Below are 12,299 nucleotides of genomic sequence, written 5' to 3'. Positions count from 1 at the left end.
GAGAAGGGCCATCTCCGATCCCTGTAATACAGAAAAAGAAGAGGCTAGGAATCAGTGAGTTGCATTTTCAGTCCCAGTTTTATCACTATTTGTGTGACATTAGCCAAATGATTTCACATTTTCAAACTTCGGTTTCGCAGAGATCACACAAGACGTTAGGACTGGGGAATCTATGACAGGTTAAGGTATATCCGTGCATGGGTATGTTCTTATACTCTTTGTCCAGAAGAACATTTCTGTTACTTTCAGGGATTTAAGAAATTAACCAGGCGAGAAGTCTTTTATTCTCTACCAACTGCCAGGTGTTAGGGGCCCTGTTCCGTGAGGAGTGGAGAGAATCAAGTGAGTAAAAAGTGGGAAATCACAATGGGAGAGAGAACCAGTATGGTCTTCCTGTCCAACCCACCTCTTCCTAGTCACATAGATTTACACTTAAGTCAGTGTAAGCTGGTGTCCAGGACCGACAACCAAAAGGAACAGATGCTCTTCCAAATGAGTATATTTAAAGCTTCGTCAATAACTAATCATTACCCTCTAGGTGAGCTGGCCTTGTCCAGCAACTGTTCCTCTCCTGTACCAGATGACGTTTCTAGTGTTTTCATCATCCAAAGTAGCAGAGGCAAAAGCCTTGAAGTGCGGCTTTTCTTGAGGCACCAACAGTACTCATTTCTGTGGCCCCCAAGTCTCGTTAAACCCCATCATCTAGGCCTATGATTTTTGTTCTTGACCTCATTAAAATGACCTGGGAAGCTTTAGGGGAAAAAAAAAAAAAAAAAAAAAAGCCCAAGTCCCTGTCTCTAACTTCATTCTGATTTAATAGGTCTGGGATGAATTCAAGCTATGGATATATTTAAAAAAAAAAAAAACCCTCCTCATATATATAAAAACCTTCCATATATATAGCCAGGGTTAATAATCATGATCCAAGCCTTTATAACTACATCAAAAACAGAGTTTGAATGTAACTCCAGTAGTATCACTCCACTGATTAAACCCTTCAGTGGCACTCCCGCACATTCTGGATAATCTCCTACGGGCCCTTTAATAAAAGCCTGAAAAGCCCTTTCCTCCCCCATTGCTTTCCTTGACTTCTACTGATTCCTTCAAGACCTTGCCCTCCACCTCCTCTGAATAACCTCCAAGAACTGCCACCCTCCTGTCCTCCCTCTCGGGCTGAACACTGCGTGTGCCGCGCTCAAGCTACGCAACCGGACCTCTGCCAGAAGGAGTAACCGGGACTGGACTAGCTCTTCCGCCATAGCCAGGCAGAAAACTGGAGAACATATAGGAAACGAATGTTTTCAGACATTGTGTCACAGGCAATGCAAGATTCTGAACCTTGAGAGAAAGGAAAAGGGGTCTGAAGGTTTTTTCTTGTACTTCAAGTACTTTCTTGACTATGGGGTAGGCACAGGGGACACAAGCAGGTGCCACAGGCTCTGAGAGCAGAGCTGAAGTTTGCAGGGCAGAGAACAGCAAAGGAGAAAACTAAGCGTATGCAAAGACCTTCAGAGAACCTGCATGGGTCGCCTGGAGATTTTGCTGAATTATTAAGCCAAGCATGTGTGAGTGAAATGCTAAGGCATGGGACCAGGGCAAAGAAGGATGAAGAGCTACAAGTTGAATGATTCCAGGAGCTCAGGCAGGGCTGGGAGATCTTAGCTTTAGAACCAACCAGAACAGAGAGCCCTTGTGGACCAAAGACCATTCAGGAGAGATCCCAGAAAAGTGAATTAACCCTAGAATAAAAGTTACTTTAGACCCACCTTAAAGGACTTAAAAGCAAGCGCCAGAGGGATCCCACAGTTCTCCAGTGGAAGGACTATAAAAGACACCCAGACTTCCATAGCCTATGTGTTCTCTAACACGTGTCTGCCGGAACTGGCCCTGGGAACTGCCGGGCAGCGTCCCCAGCATGTTAAGGGCCTTCGTCTAAAACAGGGCAGATGCTTGGACAGGATGCCCCTTCAACATATTTTCAAGGACATCTAGAAAAAAATACGTTGTCTTCTTTAAGTCACATGGTATTAACTACCAGAGGAATGCCGATCTTAGCCTCAGAGGTTAGGCGTGATTCTTCCTGAATGTGTAGGTGGGGTGGAATGCAGAGAATCGCAGATGAAAACCTGACTTCCAGCATTCAGCAGACAGTCTGGGCTTGCAGACTGAGAAGCAAGGGGCCTCGGTCTAGTCTGAATCTTATCATGTCTGAGAGAGCTCATACCAATCATACAGTATTTGCAGGCCAGTGCTCTCTCCTTCCTTGGCCTTCTCTACCAGGTTACCCAAATACGCTTCCTGGGCTCTGGCTCCCTCTAGCTTTCAGGCATGTTAGTGACCCAAGTACACACGTGCAGAAGACCTGGGACACCATACCTGGATTACCCCTCAGCAGTTCGATGGTGGCACACACTCTGATTTTTTAAGATAAAATGTATTAAGTGAAACAAAGTACTTACCTGAATTATTAACATGGTACTGCTGCCCGGGATAATGCATATTGGAAGAAAAAATGCCTACATGAAGGGAAACAAACATTTTAACTGTGGCTGTAAGAAATTCCCCACCCCAGCTTTACTGAGGTCTGACTGACAAATAAAAAATTGCATGCATTCAGGTAGTGTAACACGAATTTTCTTAAAATTCTTAAGCATCTTTTTTTTTTTTTTAAAGATTTTATTTATTTATCTGACAGAGAGAGATCACAAGTAGGCAGAGAGGCAGGCAGAGAGAGAGAGGAGGAAGCAGGCTCCCTGCTGAGCAGAGAGCCCGATGTGGGACTCGATCCCAGGACCCTGAGATCATGACCTGAGCCGAAGGCAGCGGCTTAACCCACTGAGCCACCCAGGCGCCCTAAAATTCTTAAGCATCTTAAAGTGTGATATAATTCTTAAATTATATCACACAATGATGTGATATACACATACATATGAAATGATTACAGCAATCAAGTTAATTAATACACTTATTACCTCACATAGTTACCGTACTGTGCACATGTAAACATGAGATCTATTCTCAGTAAATTTCAAGTATACAAGACCATATTATTAACTGTAGTCACCACACTGTATATTAGAGCTCCATAATTTATTCATCTTATAACTAGAAGTTTGTACCCTTTGACCAACATCTCCCCATCTCTCCTATGTCCCCGGCCCCTGGCAACCACTGTTACACTGATTCCATGAGCTCACCTTTTTTAGATTCCATATTTAAGTGAGATCATATGGTATCTGTCTTTCTATGACTTATTTCACTTAGCATGATGTTTTCTGGCTTCATCCATTTTGTCACAAACAAAAGGATTTCTTTCATTTTTATAGCCGAATAAGTCCACTATACACACACACACACACACACACACAAATGTACATGCACACACACAGACTCTCCACATCTTCTTTATTCATTTATCTGATGTACTTTCATATCTCTGGACTATTGTGAATAATGTTATAACAAACATGAGAGTGTGAACATCTTGAGGCACTGATTTCATTTCGCTTTGGATATGGGACTGCTGTTTCATAAGGTAATTCTAATTCTTTTTTTTTTTTTTTTTTAAGGTAATTCTAATTCTTTGAGGAACCTCCATACTATGTCCCACAGGGGCTGTATCAATTTACATTCTCACCAACAGTACACAAGGGTTTCCTTTTCTCCAAAACCTTACCAATGCTTGTTATCTCTTGTCCTGCTGATAGCAGCCACGCTAACTCTTCCCTACCTCAATCTGTATTACAAAACCTTAGTAATCCAACAGCATGGTACTGGCATAAAAACAGACCCATCAACCAAAGGACCTAAACAGCCAAAAGTAACTAATGATCCTTCCAACAATTAAGAGGTTCTTTAAAACAAACCCAAGGTCATTTCAAATGATTTCTAAACAACTGTTAAAATAAACTCCCTTTTGTTTGGGGTGAGCCCTATGGGAACAGAATGTGGGGAACCTTGAAACCCTTCAATTCTTTCTGCAGTGCCTAAGAGGTTCCTGTTGACTTAAGAGGGTCTTTGCCTTTCAAGGTACTGAGGGCCTTGAAGGCCCCTGTCCCAGGAGAGATGCTCTGGCTATCCAGAGGTCTTGCCCCCAACAAGACTGCTAGGGGAGCCACGGTTCTTACTGGTCTTCCTCTGTCCCTAAAAGGGCAGTAGGACCAAAGGTCAATTCAGCCCTGAAGGGAGAGACTGGCAGTGGAGAGCAAAAGGCCCACCCTCTTGTGTGATGCTGTTTCTCTCCAGCACCTGTCAGACAGCAGCTTCATACACTTGGCTCTTTTCCCAGGGTTCCTGTGTCACCTCAATTCTCAGGTCACTCTAGAACTTTCTCCAGCTTCCCAGGGCGGCAAGGGGAGGGGACGGCAAGCAGAGAGATTGCAAGATATTTGTAAATAGCAGTGAGTGTTTGTTTCAACTTCTCATGTCTAATTTTGTATTGGATTACTTTGAAAATGACACGGTGTAAAAAGTAAGTTTCCACAGAAGACAGGCAAGGTTTTAGGAGGAAAGCTAAGAGTGTAAATGGTATAATTGTGGGGAAAAATCCTCTTTAAAATCAAAATACTTCCCTAAATTCTGTAAAATGTCTGCAAAAGCTTTACAAACCACTTCAACTTCATACAAACATAGAAAATGAAAGAAAACATTAAACTCCCAAGAATCATTTCTTTTCCTTTATTCGTACTGTGAGCATTTGGGCAACAAAGCTCATTACTAGATTTCCATAATTAAGTTGTATAAAAAATATAATGGAACTGGACATTTTCAATAAATGCAGTTCCCACTGCCTCCTCCAAACACACATGTTGAAAACGCAGTAATAAGCAAACGCAGGAAAATGGGAATGTGTTTAGATGCAACACAGCCTGTAAAAATCATCTGAAAGTGAACACAGCCACTAATAAAGACGGTACAGCACAGTGCCTAGAAAGCTCTCTAATATCATGAATATTATATGGTTCTCAAGAATACCAGTCATCGGCACAAACTGTTCAAACAAATTATTTATGGTTCAAGGAAAGGTAAAATAGTCTCAGAAGATTTCCCATGAATAAAAGATGAAATATTGGAACTCATATGGTCTATAAAACAAGTGTTTGCAAAATAGCTTTCCTATAAGTCAAAGCCAGTATAGCATTTTAAATTAAGAGGGCTAAAAAAAATTCATGTATTTCTAAATAAAGCATTTTCATTGAGCATCAGTTTGAAAGGGAAAAAAGCCAAACAAAACACCAAACAACCAACAGCAAAACTTGTAAAAGCGGGAGCCCTGCTTCAAGGACAGCGGACTCGGATATGCATCTTGCCCTCCAGGAACCTAACGCTCACCCGGACTCCTTTCAAATCCTGGCCTTGACTTCAGTTCAGATTTCCTTTTCTTTTTTACCTCTGCCTTACACATACATTAATCCGTGGAATTCCACAGAAGAATGCATTATTTTATTTATTTACTTATTAAAAGATTTTATTTATTTATCTGACAGAGATCACAAGTAGACAGAGAGGCAGGCAGAGAGTGAGAGAAGCAAGCAGGCTCCCCGCTGAGCAGAGAGCCCGATGCGGGGCTTGATCTCGACCCTGAGATCATGACCTGAGTGGAAGGCAGAGGCTTAACCCACTGAGCCACCCAGGTGACCCAAGAACACATTATTTTAAACCCACTTAAGTTCTCTGCATTTTCAAGAAAATCTCAGTGTTCTGTGAGTACCGTTACTGCTGAAGGGAAACATTCTGCTATGTCTCCTAAGAAAGCTTCGGGTTTACAGTTTGGGTCTGCCACCCCTTCTTTGGCACAGTGTTAGGAACAGCACCAGCTGTTTTGCTTTTGGTTTAAAAAGAGCCTATGAGTGAATTCCTAAGAGGAACCACAGGGAAACCTGGGGTTGCCCCTGTTTCCGTTAAAATTAAGATGAACTTCCAATGTGTTGTCAGGCCAAAGGTGTTTTGTTTGGTACCTGCACATTTTTTCATGATTTTCTTCAGAGGCCCATGAGTGTACATCATTCCAACAAGAATCCCGGCCAGATGCCCAGCAAAGGAAGTCCTAGGAGAGAAGGAGATCCTTCATGAGTGTTTGTTCTGCCTCTGAGTAGCTACATTCTGTATTCACATTAGTCCAGGGTATGTTAATTTGTCACAGTCTATAGGCTTTGTTCCGCAGCACGTCCTTTATGCTGAGCAGCATTTAACTCTGTCCAAAGAACGTTTCCTACCTTAAAAAAAGAAAAAGAAAAAAAAAAAAAAAGGTACAACGACTAACAACCACCATGTATTTAAGATGTAATCTCCTTGCTTGACCAAGAGAAGCAGGCTGGCTCCTTCAGAGCCCTGGAAGCCTTTGGTCAAGACAACCACTCTGGTTCTTCCAGTTTTTCTCTGTGGCTCTTATCCCAAAACATAAATGAAACTAGTTTTCTCTGAATTACATCTTGAATTATCCAGCCACTGTGAGGCCCACTAGCTATCCGTGGAGCAGAGCAGACGGCTGTGTTTTTACCCACCACTGACAAGTGAGGCAAAGAGCACGAGAAACCCAGCAGAGCAGAGACACTGGGCTGTCCACACTCGTTTCCCAGAAGCTGTCTTCATGTGCACCTTTCAGTCACTCAGCAAAAAGAAACTAAACTGTAAACTTCTGGCCTGAAAGATGAGCGGGGCATTAAATTGGTTCCATTTTTCTTAAAGTAGCATCTAAGCTTGGAGATTCAAGCAAGCCCCAGCTAAGTCTTTGTTAAATGAGACAAAGGATAAATGAAAGAAAATCACCTCGCCAGCTCCCTGCCCCCAACTCTTGCTATCAGTGCGTCCCACACTCTGCTATCAGCTGTTCCAGAACAGTGAGGATGTCATGTCACCGCCAAGCAGGGACACTTAGTGACCCGTCTGCTTATAGTTGAGGTCTCTGGGCACTTGGCCTTGCTCATCCCTTTCTCACACTCTCGTGTCCTATGTAGCCCATCTCCTTGCTCCATGGCCAGACTCCCTCCATGCTCACAGGTGACCACAAGGGGAGCTGAATGGCAGGCACCCCTGCCCCAAAGATATGTCCCTCTTTGCTTCCACCTTCCCCCAGTCACTGCTTCTGCATTTCCTGTAGCCTGTCTGCGGCCTGCTGGGTCGGGACACACGTTTACACGTTGCCAGTCTGTCTCTCTCACAAATTCCCTGAGGGCAGCAATGATGTCCTCTTACTCATCTGTTATGCTACATTAGGGACTAAAAGCAAAAACAAAAAAGGTCAAGTGCATGAATACTTCCAGAGCTTGCAGAAATGACCCTCACTCCAGAAGTAGGAGCAACTGAAAGTTATTAAGGAGCTGATGTAAACTCCTGGGGCACAGTGAATTCTGCAGCTTTCACATATGTGCTGCACGCTCTTCGGCTGCGCCTGGCACGGGACACTCGAATATGGGCTGAATGAATGATCCAAGTGTCCCAGGACTGAAGGCAAGCTAAACCCACTACATCTTCAACCAAGAGAACCGAGGGAGACAGGGCAGGGATGGAGTTTGGGGCCTGATAAAGAGGACCCCACCCACCCCCCACACCCAGCCCAGGAGACCTAGAATCAGAGCCAACACCCTTCCTCTCCCCCTGCAGCAAAGGCCCTGGAGAAGCACAAGTAAGACAGCCGCAAGTCATTCTCCCTGTTGTTGAGCTAGCAAAAAGACCAGTTGGAAAAGAATAGGCAACAGAACAAACACTTCGGAGAAAAGACGAGAGGCAGCTGTCTATGGACAGGAAGGCACTGCTGTTTGTTCCATCGGACAGTTCAAGTCCACACACGTGGCAAGTGACAGTGTGTGTGCTTCCACGCATAGGCACATACACGCTTCACATACACGGTCATTCCTTCAAGAGAGCTATTCCTTTCATCACATAGGTTTACCTCATAGTATGTATAACCTGAATAGAAACATAGGATCAGATGCTCAGGTTCCCATTTTTCAGGGAAGGATAGCATGAACTGTGCTCTTCTTCAACTTTTCCCAAAAAATAAATAAATAAATAAAATTGTGCTTACTTTACTCTATTTTTAGGCTGTAATAAACTCTTCAAATAGTTCTAGGAATGGCAAAGAAAGTCATAGTTTGAGGGATACAAAAAACGCAGCCAGAATACTTTTTGTTTTAAATAGTAACCTCGATTTAACTGAAAAGAATAAAATGGCATCAACATTTTTAAACCAATCTTTGTGGTGAATCATATAGATATAAAATAACATGGGAGAAAATTTCAATTTAAAACCCCAGCCTATTAAACAATCAGTCCTGAGCCTCATTTACAATTTAGAGTACAATACAGTGAAATGAATTTCTTATCTCTCTAAATGAGTCTGCAGAAGTTTGAGTTAGAATCTAATTGTCCTAATGTAATTGCAAGTAACCAGGGATGGAAACCTGGCCGTCCAGAGACCAGACTACATTATCACCCAATGTTCCAAATTTTCACAGAAGTCCCATTTCAAAACCCTAGCTGTCCTTATCCCTATATTTAAGCTGTATATGGGTTTTCTTCTGTTAAAACAGAAGAGACTATGATCTGCTCCAAACGGAGAATTCCTCAACATGACACACACAAAAAGGGAGATGTCACCAGTGAAGTAGGAAATCCATCTTAAGAGGCATATTAACTTTCTCCGTGCCTTTAATAAACATTTGACAAACCACTGCCTGGGCCTCTAAGGGACATCCATGTCTTCAGAAAGGAAATGGAACTGCAGATGGTCTCCTTCCCAGCAGGACAGGAAGCCCCTGTCCCAGGACTAGGGTGTTTTCATCCCTGCCCCTTCAGTGCTGTGGAGGCACGAGGAGGCCCTGCCTGGGCTTCGGAGGAAGACCGTTAATGGCTTCAGAAGCAGACTATGCTTTTAGGGTCATCACTATACACGGAAAACAAGCATTTTGATGTTTGCGCTGTCTGAGGAGGCCCGTGCCTGAGCTACAGCCTAAATGTTTGTGTGGTTCAGGACAGCCTGCTGCTGTCCTCCAAGCATGCACACTGTTCTGAGTCACACCCGCAGCTGATCCCCATGTGGCAGGCTCTCAGGAACGCGGCTTCCCCTGGACCCGACTGGGTCTTAGGCTGGGACTGAGGATTTGGTGATGGTTTGCCACCTGTTCTCCTGATTCGAAGTAATCCTCAAGGACAGCATCACCATATTTAATCCTATACCCATGGCCTTATTCATGCAGTAAATGTCCTGACACTGGCACTCAAAAAACAACTACTGAAGAAGCAGAGAAGTGGAAGTAAAATTACATATAAAATGCACATTTCTAGCATACATTATGGCTGTATTATAAAAACACAAGTTATGCACAGTCACCAATTAATCGTTGTTTTAGTATCAAATCTCATCAGGAGAGAGAGTGATTAAACACAACACCCCTCCCCATCCCACATACCTGGACAATGTGTTACATAAAACACGCTCTCCTTGAACAAAACAGCAGCACTAAATCTATCATTATATCCCCAAATTGATCACTTATAAGCTTTATTTCTTCTGAGAGCTCAATAGTGACTCCCTTCAGAAATCTTAAGAGCTATAATCAAATCCTCACTGTGATTGGTAACATACACTGTACCCATGTACAGTCACACAGGTTGTGCACTGCGCAGATGGACGACAAGGAGAAGAAGTATCATTCGTCTGGGGTCTCAAGAGTGCCACAGAGATCCTATATTCAAATTCAGATCATCGTTCCTCAACTTCGGGGCAGGTACCAATGTAATTTCATTTCGACAGGGACAATATCTTGATCCAGTAGTCCTTAAGCTTGCTCAGGTTCTAAGCCCCTTAAAATGTCTGATGAAAACCTGAATGAATCCTGTCTGTAGAAAAATTACACATACACAAACTATGTCACCTATAATTTTAAGATGATCATGGATGGCTTGAATTCCAGATCCTTGCCTGAAGTAAAAATCATCCATCACACACAGAAGAATTCCAAACCTCCACGCCAAGTCTAAGTAGCTACATACTCAGTTGGAAAAACATCTTGTTTGTCCTCAAATCTTCAGACAGAGGCAGCCATTTTGTTTAGATGATTATTAATGAGCCCAGTCTCTGAGGCGCCACTGTTCTGTACTGGGATAACCTACTCCTGGTTCAATCTCCTTCTTGCTAAAGCCTGACTGTTAGTCATTCTTTCAGTTCGAGTCTGAGGTAGAAAATTCTGCCACTCTCTGTATGTCTGAAAAGGTCTTTACGCCAGCCTCCTCCTTGAACAATAGGTATAGGGTCGAGTGCTGCTGCTGAGACATATAAGCTGGACAGTCACTCATCTGTCTTTTCTCTTGGCTTTTAAGACTTTCTCCTTATTTTGGGTACACTGTCACTACGCTACAGTCACTCCAGTTGTAGATTTATTTTCTTTACCCTTCTTGAGATTCACCGTGCTTTCTCCATCTGAGGTCTCGTGTTTTTCTACAATTCAGAAAAACCTTCGGCCGTCATTTTTTGTTCTCTGGACCACCAGAGACAGAGCACGGACAGAGAATGGGGGTTCAATTCGTGTTTGTAGGGAAAAAAAAAAAAGACTAAAGGAAAAAAGCAAGAAGTGAAAAATCAAATCAATGTTGGTACACATTACTTATAAGGGACAGTGATGGGAGAAAAGTAATTTTGGAGCAAAACTAAGATGAAGCTATTATAGGTATTACTGTGTGTTACATGTCAAATATATTGCAATAAAGCTGGAGGGAAGATGACTGTGGATTTCAGTTATGCAAACTATATGCAGATATTATTAACACCAGTACAGAGTGTTCTTTCCTATCATGCCAGCGTAAACTGCTCCTCACTCCTTTCAGAGGCGACTTGGAAGGTTGAGCTAAGTGGTTATGCAAAATGTTCCTGCTCCCATGTGCCACTGTTAAAGAATCAAAAGCGAAAGCTATGATTGAAAGCTGTGACAAGCTATAAAGGTCCTCCTCTGCTAAATGGCAAATTCTTTCCACAGCTGAAGAAGCTGCCATCTCAGGGATAGTTCAGAAAGCAGAAAATGTATTAATCTAAGACATAATCTCATGGTGTATGCAGGGCAAATGGCCTCATTAAGGACGTAACTTGATGGAGACACAGTGTTAGACAAGGCAAGCGAACAAGGTAAGGGAAGAGGCAGTCAGCTAGAAGTGGTCTATTGTATCATATGTCACATAACTTCCTTCAGTAAAAGCAGTTTATACCAGGCAGGGACTTCACTGATCATAGGTTCTGCACTGTTTGGGGATCTTAATCAATGGTCTTAATAAACTGGCACTACAACAACAAGACATAGTAAGAAATTTTCAGGCTTTGAACATTCATGCCACTAGGAAAGACCTTGATAGGATTTGCTTCTTCCCAAGATAAACTGTTCTTATACCATCTGGTTTCTGTCCTGGATGCTTTCTTCAACCACCACGCCACTGTGTGTCTTTGGCAATGACAATGTGGGAGAGACTTGGTCTATATGCTCCTTCTCTTTACCGCATTCCCTGGCACACCCCGTTCATGCCACCTTTGGCTGCAGAAGTAAAAACTATCCCTCTTCCAATATTATATTGGAATATTATATTGCCTCCTTTCAAGAGAGGCACCGCAGTATTGGCCATGCAACCTCTAATATCCACGTTGATTTATTAAGCATGGCACCAACCTCCAGCCCAGGGCTGGGAGCTGACCACTGACTTTGCTTTGAGTCCCAGACAAACAGAATTTGGAGAAAAACAAGGGTATTGCAAAGGGAGAAAAAGTATCTTCTGCAAAAGAGCCTCCAAGAGAACAGATGACACCTCCAAGAGAACAGATGACACGACTCCTTGACTCTCAATTCCATGCTCCTCAGCCCAGCAGCAAGAGAATTTCATGAGTTGGTTCGCATCCGTTCATTCATCAAATACTTCCTGACTGGTTATTACATAAATAAGACAAATATGGTCACTGCCTCATGGAGCTTACAATCTGGTGGGAGCACACGTGCAGAAGGACTCCACGTGAGGGAGTGGGGGAAGGGGAGAATCAAGGATAGACTCCACATGGGGGGTGCAGGGAAGGGGAAGAACCTAGGATGGACTCCACGTGGGGGGTGCAGGAAGGAGAAAATCTAGGCTGCTGGCTTGTGCAACAAGATGGACAGTGGAACTCGTTACTGGGATGGGGGAGACCAGGAAGAGGAGAGGCCTGGGTGGGGAGAATACAAGGCTTGGTACTGATCTGTTTATGGAGAGATACTTTGAAGACAACTTAGTAAAGGCATCTAATATCATACTGAGTAGGTAGTTGGGTACTAAGTTAGAAATGGAGG

At 43.2% G+C, this 12,299-nt stretch overlaps 1 protein-coding gene across 2 annotated transcripts in view; it reads right to left on the bottom strand.

The window, feature by feature from the left end:
- The window catches only part of RHBDD1 (rhomboid domain containing 1), a 121,887-nt gene that overhangs the window by 54,450 nt on the left and 55,138 nt on the right, over nucleotides 1-12,299 (bottom strand). For both annotated transcript variants that reach the window (XM_044241723.1, XM_044241725.1), the window contains exons 4-5: nucleotides 5,958-6,046; nucleotides 2,460-2,516 (exon numbers count right to left, since the gene is read on the bottom strand). In XM_044241723.1, coding sequence (XP_044097658.1) covers nucleotides 2,460-2,516; nucleotides 5,958-6,046 — 146 coding nt within the window. The remainder of the gene's footprint in view (nucleotides 1-2,459; nucleotides 2,517-5,957; nucleotides 6,047-12,299) is intronic.

The sequence above is a fragment of the Neovison vison genome, chromosome 3 (assembly GCF_020171115.1).
Source record: "Neovison vison isolate M4711 chromosome 3, ASM_NN_V1, whole genome shotgun sequence".
In the NCBI taxonomy this organism is placed as follows: domain Eukaryota; kingdom Metazoa; phylum Chordata; class Mammalia; order Carnivora; family Mustelidae; genus Neogale; species Neogale vison.
This window is presented reverse-complemented; position numbering and strand designations above follow the sequence as displayed.